The sequence below is a fragment of the Lytechinus variegatus genome, chromosome 7 (genome assembly GCF_018143015.1).
Source record: "Lytechinus variegatus isolate NC3 chromosome 7, Lvar_3.0, whole genome shotgun sequence".
Classification (NCBI taxonomy): domain Eukaryota; kingdom Metazoa; phylum Echinodermata; class Echinoidea; order Temnopleuroida; family Toxopneustidae; genus Lytechinus; species Lytechinus variegatus.
In genome coordinates this window covers 18109117-18129225 of record NC_054746.1, presented here as the reverse complement: position 1 = coordinate 18129225, position 20109 = coordinate 18109117, and the positions used below count along the sequence as shown (strand labels likewise).

Below are 20109 nucleotides of genomic sequence, written 5' to 3'. Positions count from 1 at the left end.
GCGCGGCCGGCCGGGGAGCTAGGAGTAGTAGAGAGAGAAGAAGAGAGAGAACTTGAAGCTGGGAATCCCCTTATTTACGTTTCCAACTCGGACCCGAAGACAACGCGGCCCCGCCTCTGAAAAGGGGCCGAGTTGCCCGCCGATTTGTCGCACCTGCTAGTAATTTCTTTTCTTTTCACGAATTTGTGTAACGAATCTGAATCATCTCACCACTTTTGTGATTTTTTTTCTTCACGAATTTTTGTAATGAAGGCAAAATGGTAACCAATTCGTGAGGAAAAAAAAAATCGCGAAATTGATAGGATAACTCGGCCCCGTTCTGGAGGTGAGGCCAATTTGCCCTTGGAGCCGAGTTGTCCTGACTTTTTCAGATAACCGAGCTAGCTCGCTGGAAAATTTCCAGCAGCTTTAGTACAGACGAGAGTAAAGATTCTCTATCGCCAATCGGATTGCTTCTTTGTCTTCGTCATACTCATACACCTTGCATCTTACGGGGCATCTTATCAAGATCTAGATCTAGTAGATCTACTGAACTGTTAATACAGTAAGTTAAACTTATTCAAGACTGTCTAAGTTTAGACACAGATCTAAAGACTATATTTCTTAGATTAGACCGGTATTGAGCTTGTTGAGTCTTGAGTGATGTGCGCCGGGGGGGAGGGGTTAGTCTTGAGGACGCAATGATGATGATTTTTTCAGATATGTCATATACTTCTTCATATCTAAAAAAAATCATCATTTCGTCCTCAAGACTATGGGGGGGGGGGGGGGGTAGTGAGGGCTCCATGATGATTTTTTTTTTAAATATTTTGACATTATACTTCTTCATCATTGAGTCTTGACACTTACCATAGTCATAGATGCAAGAGACTGGCCAAAAGTGCAAAACCATCTTTGTTTTGGTCAGTCTCTAGTTTTATGCATCTATGACTATGGGAAGAGTGTCAAGACTCCATGATGAAGAAGTAGGCCTAGGCAAAATAAAAAAAAATCTTCATGATCATCATGGAGTCCTCAACACTAGGCCGAGGGGGGGGGGGGGGGGTGCACTCGCATTATTACATGCTAGTGTTACTTAGATCTATGTGCCGCTCCTACTCAAAAATAGGGTGCTCTGGAACTAAATCTTGGTCTTAAAATTAAGGGTCTCCATCTCCGGCGCCGCTCATCTTGCTTGAATCAATGACAGCGAAAAATGCAATGTTCTGGAAAGGACCACATCAAACAAGGCATGCGAAAGACCGGAACTCATTAACTAATTCGTGAAGAAAAAATGAAATCACAAAACAGGTGAGCGTAACAGTAGAAGCTATCTAAAAAATGTGCAAGCATCTTTCTAGATTCATATCTAGTGAGTGCAAGCTAGCTGCGGGGGTCTTCGGCGGGCTGACAGGAATAAGGGATCCATGCTGATCGAGCTAACCACCCTGACCGGCTGAGTAGATCTGCTCTCTGGAGCGAGAAGTTACAAATTTGAGGATTTCTAGAACAGCTGGCAGCCATCTGTTTCGAGGAGTTTTTTAACATTTTTTTTTATTTCTCCTCGTACACAGACGGCTCGCTATCGTGCAGCCACCATTAGGGGACTTGCAATGCAAAATCCCCCCGTCGGGGCGCTTCAATTTTTGTCTTTAATGAATAAAAAAATTGACAATTATTGCGACCAAAATGCAAATTAATATTCCCTCTTGGCATTAATTGCCAAAAATGGAGAAAAATCAAGTTAAAAGGAACAAAAACAGTGACTTACCTCGGCTGTCACGCAAATTCACTTCCCTGTTTTATCCGATCTTAAGTACATAAACATATGGCCGTTGAGTCCCCTGTACAGATCGCGTTAGAACTTCGGTCTCTGTATTTGGTGAGTGAAGCCAACGGAGTTCAGCTGAACAACCAACCTAACAGAGATTGAAGCTTTTGGTCTAGAATTGATGATGCTCTGGAACAGAAATTTAGACTGAAAAAGGGGGTCTCAACCGCGGGACATACATATCATACATTTATCCTGATTATTCCCCTCCGGGGGAATCTGGGAATATGCACACTGTTACGTTTTAGTCAGTGATTATAATTGTAAGGTGATGAGCCCAATTGACAAGGTTATACTTAGACTGAAAAAGTGGTCTATTTTGGTCAAGAAATGTTCCACTGAGACTTTGTCTAGCTTCACAGAATCCTCTCCCTCGAGCCCTCCATATATACGCACCTCATTTGTGGTGGTAGCAGATGCTGTGGTAATACAAACATGTTTGGCTGGCGCATTTGCAGCTCAAACTACTATAGCAACTTGATGCCATACAATCAACAAACCTGACACTGGGTCTTTGGAATCAAAACCTTGGATTTTACATCATATATTTCAAGAAACTGAAGAGCTGATTGTAGGCCCTATTCATTAAAAGTAAATTTTCACATTTGCATTTTAGTTCCTCTCACTTAAAGATAAATTCCAGTTTTGGTTACGATCTCAAAATGACATTTTACATAATCTAATATAATGACCACCCAAGTGTCTGTTTGTATGAATAAAAAATATGTGCCAAAGGATTCTGGAAGAAATTGTGTAATTGCTGAGAAATAAGCAAAATAAACGCGGATTCGGTCACTTCCGTCAGGTCTTTATTCCAGCAATAATAATCCACTGTCCCACGTGTGCCTATCTGTGTTGGTGATCTTCAGTGTGAACGTTTTTCAGCGTAGAGTTCAAGATTTCACAAAGTTCAGTTTATGTAACTGTACCAGATCTAGATCCTCGATGATATTTTGACAATTAAGCCTGGTTTTACAGACTTTCTCATGAAATCAGTGTTTACTGCAACTACAGGCATTTCTCTTTAAGTTTGGATTTAAGGAGAATCAAAGTCAAAGAGGGTGTGGTAGTGCATCCTTTATTTATCCCCATAATATAGATGATGAATTTAAGCCTTGCATGAACCACCACCATTAAACAAGTCCTATGGGAATTTTTCATCTGTGTAGGAGCAGGGCTGAAAAAATTCAGAAATCCTTCAAAACAGCAGATTTTTCAGTCTAAAGGTTATTTTTCAGAAATGGTGTTGCCATGGTAACCACATATTATGGTCTTATGGTCTTATTATGGTTTCATACCAATGTTTTTATTTATTATAGCTGTAATGACCAATCTGTTTGTTTTGTTTTTTTTTTCTTGTCAGTTGTTTGCGAGTAAAAGGACAGTTTCAGAAGACAAAATGATCTACTCTGCAATGGTGGTAGTATGTCTGGTGGTCATATGGTTTGTCTTGGGGTTAATGATGTGGAAAAGTGAGTATCAACAATCAAAGATTGACCCCTTTATTGAACAAAATCCTTCCAAATCTATACAAATTGATAAAGAGTTAAAGATAACCTTTTTACACAAAAATTCATTGAAATTGAATATGGAATAGAACGTCATGACATTTGAAAAGTTTAATTTCATAAAAATAGTCATGGATAATATACATGTACAGATGAGCTGTGTCACATATTCACCTCTTTACTAAGTGCCAAATCATCAATGTTGATTTTTGTTAATATTATATTTAAAGAAGTTCTTTCTTTAGTGTAACATATTAGAATATTAATGTTTTTGAACATTGGAATCATGTTATAGTATTGTATTTTTTCATATTTCATAATACACTAGTAATCAAATAACCAAAGAAATAAATGATAATCTGTGAAAGCATCAACTCATTTACACATTACTTCGTATGAAATGAGTTACCTCCAGTTTTTCCTTTGGGGCTTAATTTCCTGATAAACCTATTCAAAATATGTCACAACTTAAGAATGAAAAATCAAAATTCGTAAAAACAAGAATTGTGATCTTCAACGATCATATTTCAGCTCCTTGTGAGTTTTAAGCCTGAAAATATTTATATCTACTGTGATACTTTAAAAATTATTTTTGTCATAACAATTTTTCTGAATATGATGTTGTTTTGTCACTTTAATGTGCATGTAGAATTATAGTAAATAAGTACCCCGTAGATTGAAAAGTTGTCCATAATTTTGAATTTAGATCACATTATGAATGGAAGACCTGCTTGCATGTGACATCACAAATTAAAGATCTTTAATATTCATAACATTCTTATCCCTGCTTGATTTTCATCAATCCTTTAGGCCCCTACAAGTATTTTGTCAAATTTACCAAGTTCACCTACACCTACATGTATAACATCAAATGGATTGATTAAAACTTAAAAGTCAAGTCCACCTCAGAAAAATGTTGCTTTGAATCAATAGAGAAAAATAAGACGAACACAATGCTGAAAATTTCATCAAAATCAGATGTAAAATAAGAAAGTTATGACATTACAAAGTTTCGCTTATTTTTAACAAAGTAGGTATATGAATGAGCCAGATACATCCAAATGAGAGAGTCGATGATGTCATCCACTCACTATTTCTTTTGTTTTTTATTGATTGAATTATACAATATTTCAATTCGTACGAATTTGACGATTAGGACCTCCTTGCCTGAAGCACAAACTGTTAAAATAATGGAATTACATGTGTTCAGGGAGGAATGAAACTTCATTTCACATGACAATGACGAGAAAATAAAAAACATTTCATATAATAAATACAAAAGAAATAGTGAGTGAGTGATGTCATCAGTTCCCTCATTTGCATACCGACCGAGATGTGCATATAACTGTTTTGTGAAATGAAGCGAAACTTTAAAATGTCATAACTTTCCTATTTTACATCCGATTTTGATGAAATTTTCAGTGTAACGTTTGTTGAATTTTTCTCTTTTTATTCAAATCAAGTTTTTGTTGGGGTGGACTTGTCCTTTAATTAGCAGGATGACCATTATAATGCTGGGTCATCTAATCCTTTTTTTTTGCAAACCGCTGTTGTTCTGCTTTGTCAGTGGATGCCTGCATACATGTATATATATATATTTACAATTACTGCAGTTTCTTCTTTGTGATAGTTTCTTCTCAAATTTGTACCTTGTTCTTGATTATTATTTTGTTGGTACTTTTTAAAATGTTTTTCTTCATTTGGAAAATAACACTCTATTTGATGTATTTTTTTCTTTAACTTTAAAGGGACTTATTAATTTATTTACTATTTTATTCTTACCCAGTATAAAAGAGACAAGTTATATGCTTTTGATTACCGGTAATCAGGGTTAGATCCTATCAAAGGGAATGTGATTATTTAGTGCCTGGATCATGAGCATCAATGTATCCCCAAATGTGGAACATTAAAGACCCAGACCAGAGCTAAACATGCAAATGACAAATTTGAAATATGTAAACTACGTAGTACAACAGTGTAAGTATTATGCATATTCACTGCTTGACAGCTGAGTATTTTGCTTAAGAAAAACAAAAATGGGTTTTGCTGAGGATTTAGACAAATGGCTTTCCATTGCATTTCTCTGGCCTCAAGATTGCAATCTCATGTTGTGTTAAAAGCGTTGTGACTCCATAGGCTTGTACACTGAAAAGGGTTATTTTTCTGCTTGTCAGATTCTGAATTCAATTTATCAATTTGCAGGAAAAAATGACAATGACATTTAATCAGTGCTCAAATGGATGGAAACCTACAACTCTTCACTATTTTTTTTTTAGATTTCTGTTCTTAGTTCTTATTAGGCCTAAATTGCTATGTAAGGAAAACTTGTTAGTGTGTGCCAATTATGCAGGAAATAAAATATGTTGAAAACTAGTCAAAAGCCGTAGATGTCATCCATTCATGCTTGGAGAAAAAGATATTTATGATATCTCTATGTGATAGAAGTGAAGAAAATAAAAAGGGGGAAAAAATCTCTGTTTCAAACTATAGATAGAATTACACCGTTTCTAACACAACATGACGTCATGGTCTTGAGTCCGTGAAAGCATTATGTTACAAGAAAGTCTATTTTCGAAGCCCGATGGTTGGAGCTATTCTTAAGCAAAATACTCAGCTGTAAAGTGGTGAAAATTCATAAAGCTTGCATTTCTGTATCAAGTAGTTTATTAGCTTTCAATTGGTACATGATTTGTCAATTTCATTTTTGGTTCCGGTCTGGGTCTGAGGTCATCACCTATGTAATCACGAGACGACACGCTGTTGGGACTGACGTTTTGGACTGTGAACTCACCCTTAAAGTTGCTATTTTGTTCCTGCTCTGTTTCATCAATTTGCATACTGTGAGGTATATTTGATTTTTTAAAAACTTTTTTTGTTTGATTTTATTTAGTTCAGATAGAACTGTTTTGTATGGAAGCTTAAAAGTGCCACCGAGATGTTGAGATAATTATCTCATCATGTTGACATCTTGTAGAAGAGATGATGAGATGACAAGATCCCGGATCTCATCATGTTGACATCTTGTAGAAGAGATGATGAGATGACAAGATCCCGGATCTCATCATGTTGACATCTTGTAGAAGAGATGATGAGATGACAAGATCCCGGATCTCATCATGTTGACATCTTGTAGAAGAGATGATGAGATGACAAGATCCCGGATCTCATCATGTCAACATCTTTTAGAAGAGATGATGAGATGACAAGATCCCGGAACTCATCATGTCAACATCTTTTAGAAGAGATGATGAGATGACAAGATCTTGGATCTCGTCATGTCTACATCTTTAAGAAGAGATGTTGAGATGACAAGATCCCGGGATCTCGTCATGTCGTCATCTTTTAGTAGAGATGATGAGATGACAAGATCTCGGATCTCGTCATGTCGACATCTTGTAGAAGAGATGATTAGATGACATGATCATGGATCGAAGATCTTGTCATCTGACCATTTCTTCTGAAAGATGTCGACATGACGAGATCCGAGATCTTGTCATCTCATCATCTCTACTAAAAGATGACGACATGACGAGATCCCGGGATCTTGTCATCTCAACATCTCTTCTAAAAGATGTCAACATGATGAGATCCGAGATCTTGTCATCTCTTCTAACAGATGTTGACATGATTAGATCCGGGATCTTGTCATCTCAACATCTCTTCTAAAAGATGTCAACATGATGAGATCCGGGATCTTGTCATCTCATCATCTCGTCCAAAAGATGTTGACATGATGAGATCCGGGATCTTGTCATCTCATCATCTCTTCTACAAGATGTCAACATGATGAGATCCGGGATCTTGTCATCTCTTCTTAAAGATGTTGACATGATGAGATCCAGGATCTTGTCATCTCATCATCTCTTCTTAAAGATGTCGACATGATGAGATCTGGGATCTCGTCATCTTATCCTTTGCTATCAAGATGTCGACTTCCCGAGATAATTATCTCAACATCTCGGTGGCACTTTTAAGCTTCCATAGTTTTGTTATTTACTTTTAATGATGCGATAATGCTATCAGGAATTGCATAAACCAATGACAAAGAAGAGAATTCCTTTGGACTTTCACCTCAGCTGTATTGTTTCCATCAAATTTCCTCAATAACTGATGGTACATGTAGTTCTAAGGTGGTCTGAAAATTGCTGCTATAGTAGTAGTAGTAGTAGTGTTCGTTATCATTATTTATTTATTATTATTATGATTATTATTGTTATTATTATTATAACAAGTCATCATTGCTATTGTTATTATCTATAATCATCATTAACACTTGTGTTCATCTATTTTTTTTAATTAAATCTGCCTTTTGGTGTATTATACTCATAAAAATGGTAATATGCTCCTATACTTGTTTCATCTTTCTCTATCCCTCTTTCCCCATCTCTTTATTGACTGTTTGATGTTCTGTGTGCCTGCAGTGCTATAAGGCTTTTGTTGGCTTTTCAAGTATAAATGTGCATGCTTAGACGTAGTTAAATCACAGAGTCTAGCCTTCACAAAGTGACTTACAATATAAACCAACGTCTATGAATGCATCTGTCATAGACTCATGATTTTTTTTACTGATTTTGTCTTTAAATCAGGGGCTGTAGAACTGGGGGAGGGTGTGCTTATGAGGCTTCACCAATCCCCCCATTATTCTCCAAAACTACAAAAATGTAAATATGACATGATCTGATTATGATTTTTTGCATGGTCAGGCCCCCCTTTTTTTTTGCTCAAACCCCTCACTTTTAAAATTGTTCTGTGGCCCCTGTAAATGAATGATTGTAATATTTTGTAAGAATTCTCTGTATGCTGTTTGCTTATCATTTTTCTTTGTGTGTTTGTCTCCCAATTCTATTTTAGTGTACTGCTCCAGTGGTAAAAATGCAAGGTAAGAATTAGACCAGTCAGGGGGGGGAGGTTAAAGAGTTAAGTGTTGATTATTGAAATCATGCTTGTTAAAAAGCAATGTTTTTCAATAATAGTCTTTATACACAGTATCGTGTGTCACCTGAGCATAAGCCGACCGATGTGGTGATGCATTGTATTCCAAACGTAACTGGGAATTGAAGTATAATGTTAAGTCACACTTTAAATCTTTGTGAAATGTCATCCTGGAATTGAATTCTGTTTACAATTAGCAGGAAGTGGCTGAATACTGAAGTAAGAGTGTATGAATAATTACTAAATGTAGTTCTGATAAAGTACAATATGTTTCATCAGCCCAATATGATCAACAGTGGCCACAATATGGGAGGGGGCATCTGGGGAGCTTCACCTGCCCCCCCCCCTTCCCCCTCACTTTTTTGGGTACCCTTGCACAAAAGCATGAAAATGACCATCAAACTTGCGGTTTTAATCATGTTCAGGCCCCCCCCCCCTTTAATACTGTTCCGCAGCCCCTGTACAATACAGAATATCCTGGCATTGAAACTTCAATAAGTAGACAATATTGGGTCCTCAGTAAATCACCCCTCATGATGTAAAAAAAAGGTACATGTAGGTTTTAACAGGTAAAATGCAGCCAATGTAATGTTCACCAAACTTTCCACAGAGTTTAAAATAATAAAGTTTCATATGAACAATTTTTCCTGTTGGACTTTGAAGTTTGCCATTATTAAATTGCTGAAAAATTGATTAAATCAACAGATGGATGCATCAGATGAACCTCAAGATATCAACAAATGAGTGTATGAAATTTCCATTCTGTCTAAACCTCTGTACATTTCATTAATATTTATTTTGCAATTGCGTAATTTATGCCATTTTATACCTTGCAAGTTTCCTCTGCAAACTGCATCCAAGATCTTAAGTGATCTGTAATACCCCTACGAGTGTGCAAGAACACCCCGCCCCCCAAAAAAAAATTAAAATAAAGAAATCACCAAAATATGCAGTCAGGATGCGTGCAAGCATAACTGAGACGTTTTTATTCTGACGATGATATTAAAGCAATATTTCTTATTTCACTCAATAAGTTTTTGAATTCCAAACATTTAAATACTCCAAATTTTAATTCTACAATTTATCTCATTGGGGTCCAGGGGAAATTGTCATGAAAACTTGTTTAAGATGGCTATTTGATATTACAAATGATGTAAAATGAACAACATATGTTCAAGTCAAGACCAAAGGCCATTTGAGTCAGTAAACTTTGGGTTTTACTCACATTTAGATATTTATTTTTCTTCATTTATAACTTAATTCTGTGCGGCTTGCATCAAGTATCAGTCGTTATCCGGTTATTTAATCATGGTCCGAAATTTAAAGGAAAAATTATATTTTGTCAGAGTTTAAAATATCATGGGTCTCATCCTTTTATTTTTTATTCTCTTAAGCTTATACATGATCAATATCTGTCAAATATGTGTATTTACATCTTTTAATATTTATTACTCTCATTCCAGTATTCATTCACATCGATATTAGATGAAAAAATTTCCAATATTTTAGGACAAGACAATGCCCTAAGAAGCTAGGTATAGAGGTCAGCCAACAGGTCAATTCACTGCCATGGCCATCGATGACTGGATTCATTTAAGCTCTGTTAGTCTTAGCTAAAGCCTATAAAAGAAAAATGGTGTGTGTGAACTCACATTTTTTTTACAAAATGGGGAACGAACATCACTATAGTGTGATATAACAGCTAATAATCTTACAGCTATGATACATTATTAGCCTACATCATCACGCCCGTAGCCAGGGATTCAATTAGGGGGTTTGATGTCTTTTCTTTCTTTGCTGAAAAATTTGACAAATAACATTGATAAAAATCGGTTGGCATTTCATCCCGTATTTTTTCTTGAAAATTTGGGGGTGGGCCCCTCCCCCTTCCTGGCTACAGGCCTGTTCATGCATGCAGAAAATTCACAGATCTTCAAAATGCAAGGGCAGTGTACAATAGAAATACATTCCAAGTCAATTAAAACATGTAATCTCTTAAATTTGTTTCCACATCTAAATAAATTATGACTTTCAAATTCAATCATGAAGGAACAAACTAGAGAAATTGATGGGAATAAGCATTTTGGTCTGTGTTGGTACTTCTTTGCATGTATTTCATGTATGCTTTCTTCTGAAAATATTGTCAAAACTGCAGGGCCAGGAGGACACAAGATCAACCTGTCCACAGTACGGCCAGTGCTCGCACAGCTGTTCGGTACTCCCCGATTAGTGGGTAAATTTCATTTTATTCTTACATTTTTGGAAATACTAATTATTTATTTATTTCATATTGATTTAAAAGGGTAGTTTCATACTTAACTACACTGTTATAATACTAGTTTTCTGTGCAAACCATTTTGCTCAAGGAAACTGTTGTGAATAAGCAGTGGCTTAGCAGCCTAAATTCCCAGAATGAGATTTGTACACAGAATGGCATTACAGGCCTCATTCATTCCCCATAGACTCGTGTGTTAAATTGCCATTTTAAAAAATTCATAAAAAATAAGGATGAAATTCGGGGGTTGAATGTATACTACCATTGGCGTGTTTGAAGACATCGTCGGGGGGAGCAGATTCATCATCTCAAACAGCAAAATAGCCCTAATCGTTCCGCCAGTCAAAATATAGTCCAAAATTGGTGATATTTCTTCCCAACTTGGGAAAAGGAAGTTCAGTAATTACCAAAAATAGAATCAGTGTTAGATGGACAATCATATGCATACACTTTGTCAATCAGCCATATCAAAATAAAAAAAATAGCAATGGGTTGGCTCGAATGAATATCTTTCGCCTGCCACTAGTGATTAGGCCCGTGCAGCTTTCAAGCAGTCTTGTGTGAACACCCACTTGTTTACAAATTTTTAATCAGGGTCTATGCCTGCAGACTACTGTACACCTGGGACTCCTATATAAAGATTGTGTTGGAAAATATTTAGAATAGAGTCAACATTTACCTAATTGGAAGTTTTTAAAGGGGAAATTCACCATGACAAAAAAGTTTGTTGTAAAAAAAGCAAAAAAAAAAAAATGAGAAATATTGCCAAAGGTTTGAGATAAATAGATCAAAGAATCAAAAAGTTATTAGGTTTCAAATTTTGATTTGTGATGTCATATGAGAGCAGTATTCCTTAGCAATTGGCAAAAATATAAATGAAATGTCATTTTCTCTGAAAATTGAAAATGTTTTTTACGGTACCTTTTGTATATCAATAGACAAATCATTTCACACCCGATCATGTAAAGACAACAAAAATAAGTCATGAATTATTTTAAAAAATGAAATTCATGCATTTTATAGTACATAACATATGGGGCAACTGCTCGTTTATGTCGCCACAAATCCAAAATTTAAGATTCTAATAACTTTCTTAATCTTTAATTTATCTACGTAAGTATCTCTTATCTTTCAGCATCATTAATTCTGTTTTTGTGCCTCTGCCAACCTTAGGTGGTGCTGCTAGAATCATGGTCCCATATTTCTTATGATAACTCAAGACATGTTTGACACATTGACTTCATATTTGCATGTAGGAGTGACAATGAATTGGTTTATTTTTGGGATGAATGTCAAAGGTCATTAAAAACCGTCCTACAAATGTACTGTTTTTTGCGATATATGAACCCTCATTAACTGATCAACTTCATATTTGGATCACATGTTTATGAGAGGGACAATGATTTGATTAGTTTTTAGCATATGAAGGTGAAAGGTTAAATGCATTTTTCTCACAAGAAATTTTAAGAACTGTTTGACATATGGACTTTAAACTTTGGAACATGTGTGCAGATGGTGATCTCATAAATTTGGAGTGTTACAAGGTCAAAGGTTCCAGTCCCAGAGATAATTTACATACCTTAATATGTAAATAATTGTGATACCTGATAAACATTTGAGCTATCAACTTCAAAACTGGAAGATGTTATTTTACTGGAGTGACAATGATTTGATTATTTTGGGGGCGCGACCGTGTCTCCAAAACCTCGTCCTTTCTGTAAAAATTTGTGGGTTTTTTTAGTGAATTTTGAGTGAATTTCTTCCCTCTTCACGTTGTATATTGCTTAGACTGTGATCTGAAAAATTTTGAAGTTGTTTTGGACGTTCATTCCAAAGAGGTTCAGTTAAGAAGGTAAGCAAGATATTGTGGGCTACTCTAATACATACCGCACTGTAGTGTAGTATCGCTAGATCGCACACACACACATCTACACACAAATAAATTTGAATCTCCCACCTTTCTTCGGGAAGCAATTCCGGTCATGGCCGGGCGCGGGGCTTCCTGCGCCCCGCGCGAAGAGCCAACGGTGTTAGATTCTAATGACGATGACGATTTTAGAACAGTTACTCATTCCAGATCCCTAAAACAGAGAATTAAACGTAAACGTGAAGGCAGTGTAGAGGTTGAAAACTTATCGCTTAGATCAGATAACTCTTCAGAGGACGAACATAATATATTTAGTACACCAACCCAAGTAAGGCAATCGGAATTTAAAGTACTTATCACTCCCATAGATAGGACCAAATCGCTTAAAAATGTCAACCCCATTACCAGAGCTAGACAAATACGAGAAGCATGTCCAACTAGCCCAGAATTCGTTAAACCAACCACTCAGGGCCTTCTCATTAAATGTAGAAATGCTAAGCAGTTAAGAGCAATATACTATTGCTGCAATGTTAACAACCATGCCAATAGTGAAAACATGTCTCCTGATTGGCTCTTCCAATGAGAGTTAACATTTTAGCCAGAGTTGCTATCATAGCAAGTAATGGACCCAGATCATGCAAACTTAAAGATGCATATAATGATTTTGATGACAGTTTGACCCGAAGTGCTTTATAGAATTGTTTCGCCTGCATATATAGCAGAGCGAGATTATAGGCGTCGCTTTTGCAATGGCGGCGGGGTCGTTAACATCAAATCTTAACCAAATGTTAAGTTTTTGAAATGTCATAACTTAGAAAGTATGTGGGCAAAATGGTTATGAAGTATTACTGAACATCCTGCCAGATAGAGTTTGATGTCACATGTCCAAGGTCAATGGTCATTTAGGGTCAATGAACTTAGAACATGTGGGGGAATCAGTATCAAATCTTATTCGAAGGTTAAGTTTTTGAAATGTCTTCATAACTTTCATAAGTATATTGGCCTAGTTCATAGAACTTGGACATAACAGTAATCAAGTGTTGCTGAACACTCTGCCTGAGTTTCAGGTCACATGACCAGATCAAAGGTGATTTAGGGTCAATGAACTTAGATTATTTTGGGGAATCAAAACAAAATCCTAACCAAGGTTAAGTTTTTTTTAAATATCTCTGAAATGTATGGGTCTAGTTCATGAAATTTGGACATAAGATTAATCAAGCATCAGTGATCGTCCTGCATGAGTTTCAGGTCACATTACCAAGGTCAATGAACTTTGGCCGTGTTGGTAGTATTTTTTGAGTTGCCATCATAACTTTGAAAGTTTATGGATGTGGTTCATGAAATGTGGATATTTTTTGTACTGAATTCATTAATTTCCTCAGAACTATCACCATAGACCTGCCTACAGGTGAGGATAATCCCAGACCCGATGGAGTGAAAGAAGAAGGAGCATCAGGACAAGGAGAATCTTGTAGCAGTGGAAGCAATGATGGCTCTCATTCTAGTTTGAGTAACTTCCATAGCCTTAAGTCGAATGAGGAGGCAGAAAGAATCAGGTTGGTCCTGGAATAACATAATTTGGGATTGGCTTTTGGGGTGTTGCAAGACACGTGCAATCACTTGCAAGTCAATTTGGGGTCTAAAACACAATCATGAGGTTGGCAATTACATGCAGATTTGAATGTGAACTTAATTGCTGATCTGCTTCTTTTAACAAGAAGTAAAAGTCCATTAGCTCTAGTTACAATTGCTATATTAAGTGTAAATTTGCATTAGAAATCTGCAATTGATTGCAAAAAAATAAATTCTGCAAAACTCCTTTTGTCGCATCTGCTGTGACTGATTCTACAACAATGCTTTAAGTTTTGTCAGACTGTCATCATAGATAATAAAGTTGCTGATGTATAGTGAATGGTCTGACAAAGCTTGCAGCATCTGTGGTAAATTTGTGTCTGTTATTTGCAGCTAGCTATAATGACAGCTAATAAAACATTGTGCTTTCTTGATAGGCCCTAGAGTTGTCTTCCCTACTTTTGTTCGTTCCAAATTACATCTTCTACCTTGCCCTCAGTTGAATTACAGGGTTATTTGTATTTCTCAGGGAATTTTTAAAACATCCTGAGGCAAAGTGCCCCTTACTTCAGTGTATTTTTTTTAACTGCACCGAATTTTATTTCCTTCCATGCAGGCCACATCTCAATGTTTCACCGAAGAGGGACTTGAGTGTAATACTGCATCGTTTTTCTAGACCTCAAACATTAAGAGGAATACCGGTCAGTTATAAGATTGAAAGAGTGTAAGTATCTTGAAGCCTCAGTGACCTAAAAATTATTCTGTTTTGTTGTTGCTCATTTGCATTTTGTACAGGTTTCACATGGATCAGGGAACTTCAGGAACATACAGCAATAAAAAATTATGTTCTATCAGGAGCAATGTTGGCGAATGGCTAATTTCTTGCGTAAAGTCAGAAAAAATCTTTTCATTAGATTTTTCTCGAAGGGCAAAGTCACTCTGCCATCAAGTTGATATTGATAAAACAATCAATTGAAACATAGGTTTGTCAAATATCCATCAAGGAAGAACAGAATTACAATTTGATAATGTTATTTAATGTGACTTTATTTGTAATAAATACAATGTTCTCATTGAATAAAAATAGGTCTGTGCTTTCATTACCTTATAAGGCACATTATTTCATGTGTACATCTATGAAAAAAAACACATTCATTCATCGTGAACTATAAAGACAATGCCAATTTATTATTCTTTTATCATGGGGTTTTTATCACTGCAAATTCAGATTTAGATTCATTTATTTCACACCTCTTTAAAATACAAATATGCATAAATACAAATAAAAACAGAACAGATATAAAGTATAAGCAGTCATAAACAGATAGTAAAACAGTAAATAAAAACAATGATTTTTGCTGTACGGCAGATATGGAGGAAAGACAGAAAGCCATTGGCCTATCGAGGATTATTCCCCTGATTACCGTACAACAGGAAAAACAAAACAAACATAATGCAAGAAAGGGGATAACAGAGGAATTAAAATCCTAACTAGCAGGGGAGAGGGGGGAGGGGGTGGCAGGCAAAGGAGGGGACACAAGTGTTGATTTTTTAATATTGTATTGTAATGATTAATTATGGCGTATATACATATAAATATACTGATACAGATGTATATATGACATTTAGAATTTCACTTAATTATTCTATATCTTATGATTAATATGACTTAAAAGAAGAAAAAAATATTTGCACCAACATGCTCTATGCCATAAGAAGCAGAGTAAGCTATAGTACAGTATGTAAGACAGCATGTTTGTATTTTTCTCTTGAATATGTTTAATGATTGACTATCTTTTAAATGATTTGGAAGGCTGTTCCAAATCAAGGGCCCTTGATAGCATATACTTGCTCTGGAAACATCATATTTAAGAAGTGGAATATATAGGTCTGTAGAATTTCTGCAGTTATATATTATTTACGTTATAGTTATAGAGGAAATATTCATTCATTGAGATGAGAAAGGTCCAGTTGCATTGACTTTATACACAAAGTCATGATTTGGAGTTATTTTTTTCTCTGGTACTAGTATGTGTAAGAATGTATAATTTTAGAAACGCTTCCGAACATCACAATAAAATGTGCAAGACATCGAATGTTGCAGTAAAGAAAATGTGCGTGTCAGAATGGTCGCGGAAAATTAATGAGGGGGGATTGAATCTACGCCAAGCCATTTTAGGATTTAAGAACTTGAGAAAGGCTCATTCTTTCAGGAGTATTGTATTTAACAAGTACATTCTTATTCTGTATCAGATATTACTTTTTATTTCAATTTGAAATGCTAAGATGCATGGTATTTGATTTATTTGATATTTCTAGGGCTCTGCGTGGTAGAATATCAAGCGGTGGTAGTTGTCATTCAGACTTGAGTGGCCCTCAAAGCCTTCACTCAAATGATGACCCTCAGGAAAGGTAAATACATATATCTTATCATACTCCATCTTGGCCGTAATTCACGAAGGTGGTTTTGAAAACCATCGGTTCAACCCATAATTTATGCAGATTTCTGGTATAAATTATATAAATACAGCATAAATACAGCATATATTGAAAAATGGCCAATGATGATGCAAGCTTTTATAACATGGTTGAGTATATTATTCAATAACGTGTACACTGATTTGAACAGGGAACTCATCTATTTATTTTAGTGTACTCATGAATAAAATACTGTGCTTAACCATACCAACAAGTGTCAATTTGTTTCAATGTGACAAAAGTGTGCATCAGCATTGGACGTTGTTTTTTTTATTATTCATAGTAAATAAGCGTAATTTATGCAGGAAATCTGCATAAAGTGTAGGTTCAATCGATTATTTTCAAACCCACCTTTGTGAATTCAGGCCATTGTGATTGTGGTGGTATATAGAAAAAATTATATACTAGAAATCATTTGTTCTGTAACAAATGTGTAAACCATTTACCGAATGTCGAAAAACGGGGATCAAATAAGATTTTATTTGATTTTGATCAAAATAATTATCAAGTGATAGTAAGTCTGTTAACAATGGTATTTGTTATTTTTACTTAAGAATTTCCACAAAAGTCGTGGTTTTGAAAATAATGAAAAGCTGCAAGTGTATTGCTTTAATAGATAATATGAAGAATGATACTTTGGTCATCAAATCTCCAAGAAAAAGCGAAATGTGTTTATTGAAATCAATATTTATTTGTCAGCTTGCTCATGTTCTTGCCAAGCTACACTAAGCAGGCGATAGTCAGCAGTTGAAATCCAGCATTCAGATAGGTAATGATGTCTCACCTACTAGTTCCATTTAGAAATATGAGATATATGATGCACCACGCCGTACACCGGGGTACCGTAGTACCCCCGGGGTACGGCGTTGTGCAGCGCGATCTCGTGTTGTAATAGTGTACAGTTACATTGTTGTCATGGTGATCACGGTTGTACGATCGGTGCGACAATCATGACAATGAATGGGGACAATGATCACAACGCCTATTTCCTTTCTTTGATACAATCTAATGCCAATAATAGTAAACAAATTATGTTATACTTAAGAATTTAAGTATACTTTTCGTCAGCTATGTATGAAAATTAGAATAACGTTATCATTTGCATGCATTAATTGTTACACCAAAAAGAAAAAAAAATCTGTACAAAACATTTAAATATGCTTGTACACATTTTTTGGTTACCCAGGGTACAGCGCAAAAAAATAAAATAAATAATTGAACAAAATGGCGGATTATTATTTGGTACCCCAGGGTACCAAATACTGCATCATATATATCTTTTATTTTTTCATTTGTCATGTTTTCTCATAACCAGCTATTACTGGATATTTTTAATGCTTTTCAAAATTTGAATAATAGACCAATTTAGGCACTGCAATTGTTTAGTCCAATATCATGGGGGGTCAACTTGATCACCTTGCAATTTGTTACTGTAGCAAAAATGCAGTCACGGTTGACACACAATCAGACAAGTATTCATTTTTTAAATTCTCTTGTACCTTTTGATGTGTACTCATTTTACAAAAGTTAGTCTCGGATTTCAGGGTCATGGCAAATTTGTAAATTGCTTGTTGGCCAAAACCTTGTTTGTTCTTCAAAACTTTGTGTGCAATCAAATGGAAAATACTAATTTTCATATGAAAATTACTTAAGAAGCACTGCCAAAATATGTCATATTTTTCTCATTTAAATGATGAAATTAAATTCGGGAAATACTTTAATAATTAAAACAATGAAATGTATACCAATGAAAAATTATTAAACATTATTAATTGATTTTACATATACCGTGTTTACACGCTGCATCGGCTTGTGCACAACTGAGAGCTGATGCAGAATTGGCTTTTTTATGCGCATAAACGTGATTAACTTGCATCAGCTCTTGGTGCAGAATCTGCAATTTTGCATCGCCAAAATAGTAGGATCAGAATTACAGGTCGATGCAGAATCATTTTTATTTTTCTCTGTGTGTAACTATGAAGCCAATTCTGCACCGGCAATTAGCTAATTGCTCACCTGTTCACTTATTATGACATAAATGCGCATCACATAAAATATGTGGATTGTTATGGCCCAGTGGATTATTCTTCGGACTTTGATACAGTGGGTCGTGGATTAGAATCCCAGCCATGGCATAATTTCCTTTGACAAGAAATTTATCAACATTGTGCCGCACTCGACCCAGGTGAGGTGAATGGGAACTCGGTAGGAGTTATTCCTTTAACGCTTTAGTGCCTATTAATATGGCAAGGTAATGATATAATACTAAGTATCAAAGCGCAGTTGAGTACTAGTATTTGCACATAAAAACTGTGCTATATAAATGGACATATTGTTATTATTATTAATATGCACAGATAGAATCCACAGATTTGTGTTTTTGCCCTGCAAGCCGATTCTTCACCGTGAGCTGTAACAGCATATAAACGCATGCAAGATAACCCAAGTGTATGAAAATATGAATTCGATATAATTTCATGCAATAATATTTAAGAAAAATGAAAGTGGAGACATGAATTCATCAGCCCAATGAATATTCAAGATGACATGCATATAACAGTTTTTATGTATTATCATTGTATTGCGCTTGGTTGATCACAGAAATGCATTGTTATATCTTTATAGAAAACAAGAAGAGAGGGGGATTACGGTATACAAGGATTCAAGTACCATGTCTGAGCCTAAAACACTAGCTAGTACTGAGGATGCTGTCTAAGACAACTTCAAAGGAGATTCAAGTACTGTGTCTCAGCCTAAGACACTAGCTAGCACCGAGGATGCAGCCCAAGACAACTTCAAAGGAGATTCAAGTACCGTGTCTCAGCCTAAGACACTAGCTAGCACCGAGGATGCTGTCCAAGACAACTTCAAAGGAGATTCAAGTACTGTGTCTCAGCCTAAGACACTAGCTAGCACCGAGGATGCAGCCCAAGACAACTTCAAAGGAGATTCAAGTACCGTGTCTCAGCCTAAGACACTAGCTAGCACCGAGGATGCTGTCCAAGACAACTGCAAAGGAGATTCAAGTACTGTGTCTCATCTTAAGACACTCGCTAGCACCGAGGATGCACTCCAAGACAACTTCAAAGGAGATTCAAGTACCGTGTCTCAGCCTAAGACACTAGCTAGCACCGAGGATGCTGTCCAAGACAACTTCAAAGGAGATTCAAGTACTGTGTCTCAGCCTAAGACACTAGCTAGCACCGAGGATGCAGTCCAAGACAACTTCAAAGGAGATTCAAGTACCGTGTCTCAGCCTAAGACACTAGCTAGCACCGAGGATGCAGTCCAACACAACTTTAAAGGAGATTCAAGTACTGTGTCTCAGCCTAAGACACTAGCTAGCACCGAGGATGCAGTCCAAGACAACTTCAAAGGAGATTCAAGTACTGTGTCTCAGCCTAAGACACTAGCTAGCACCGAGGATGCAGTCCAACACAACTTTAAAGGAGATTCAAGTACTGTGTCTCAGCCTAAGACACTAGCTAGCACCGAGGATGCAGTCCAAGACAACTTCAAAGGAGATTCAAGTACTGTGTCTCAGCCTAAGACACTAGCTAGCACCGAGGATGCTGTCCAAGACAACTTCAAAGGAGATTCAAGTACTGTGTCTCAGCCTAAGACACTAGCTAGCACCAAGGATGCACTCCAAGGCAACTTCAAAGGC

General features: G+C 36.1%; 1 protein-coding gene across 1 annotated transcript; it reads left to right on the top strand.

Annotated features, from left to right (window-relative positions):
* The first annotated feature begins 106 nt into the window (after positions 1-106).
* On the top strand, positions 107-19170 carry LOC121418628. Its single transcript, XM_041612605.1, has 8 exons — positions 107-544; positions 3174-3282; positions 8170-8197; positions 10406-10483; positions 13775-13948; positions 14581-14688; positions 16284-16376; positions 19068-19170. Exons 2-8 carry the CDS (start codon positions 3210-3212, stop codon positions 19156-19158), a joined length of 645 nt encoding a protein of 214 aa, XP_041468539.1. The 5' UTR covers positions 107-544; positions 3174-3209; the 3' UTR covers positions 19159-19170.
* Positions 19171-20109: the final 939 nt, after the last annotated feature.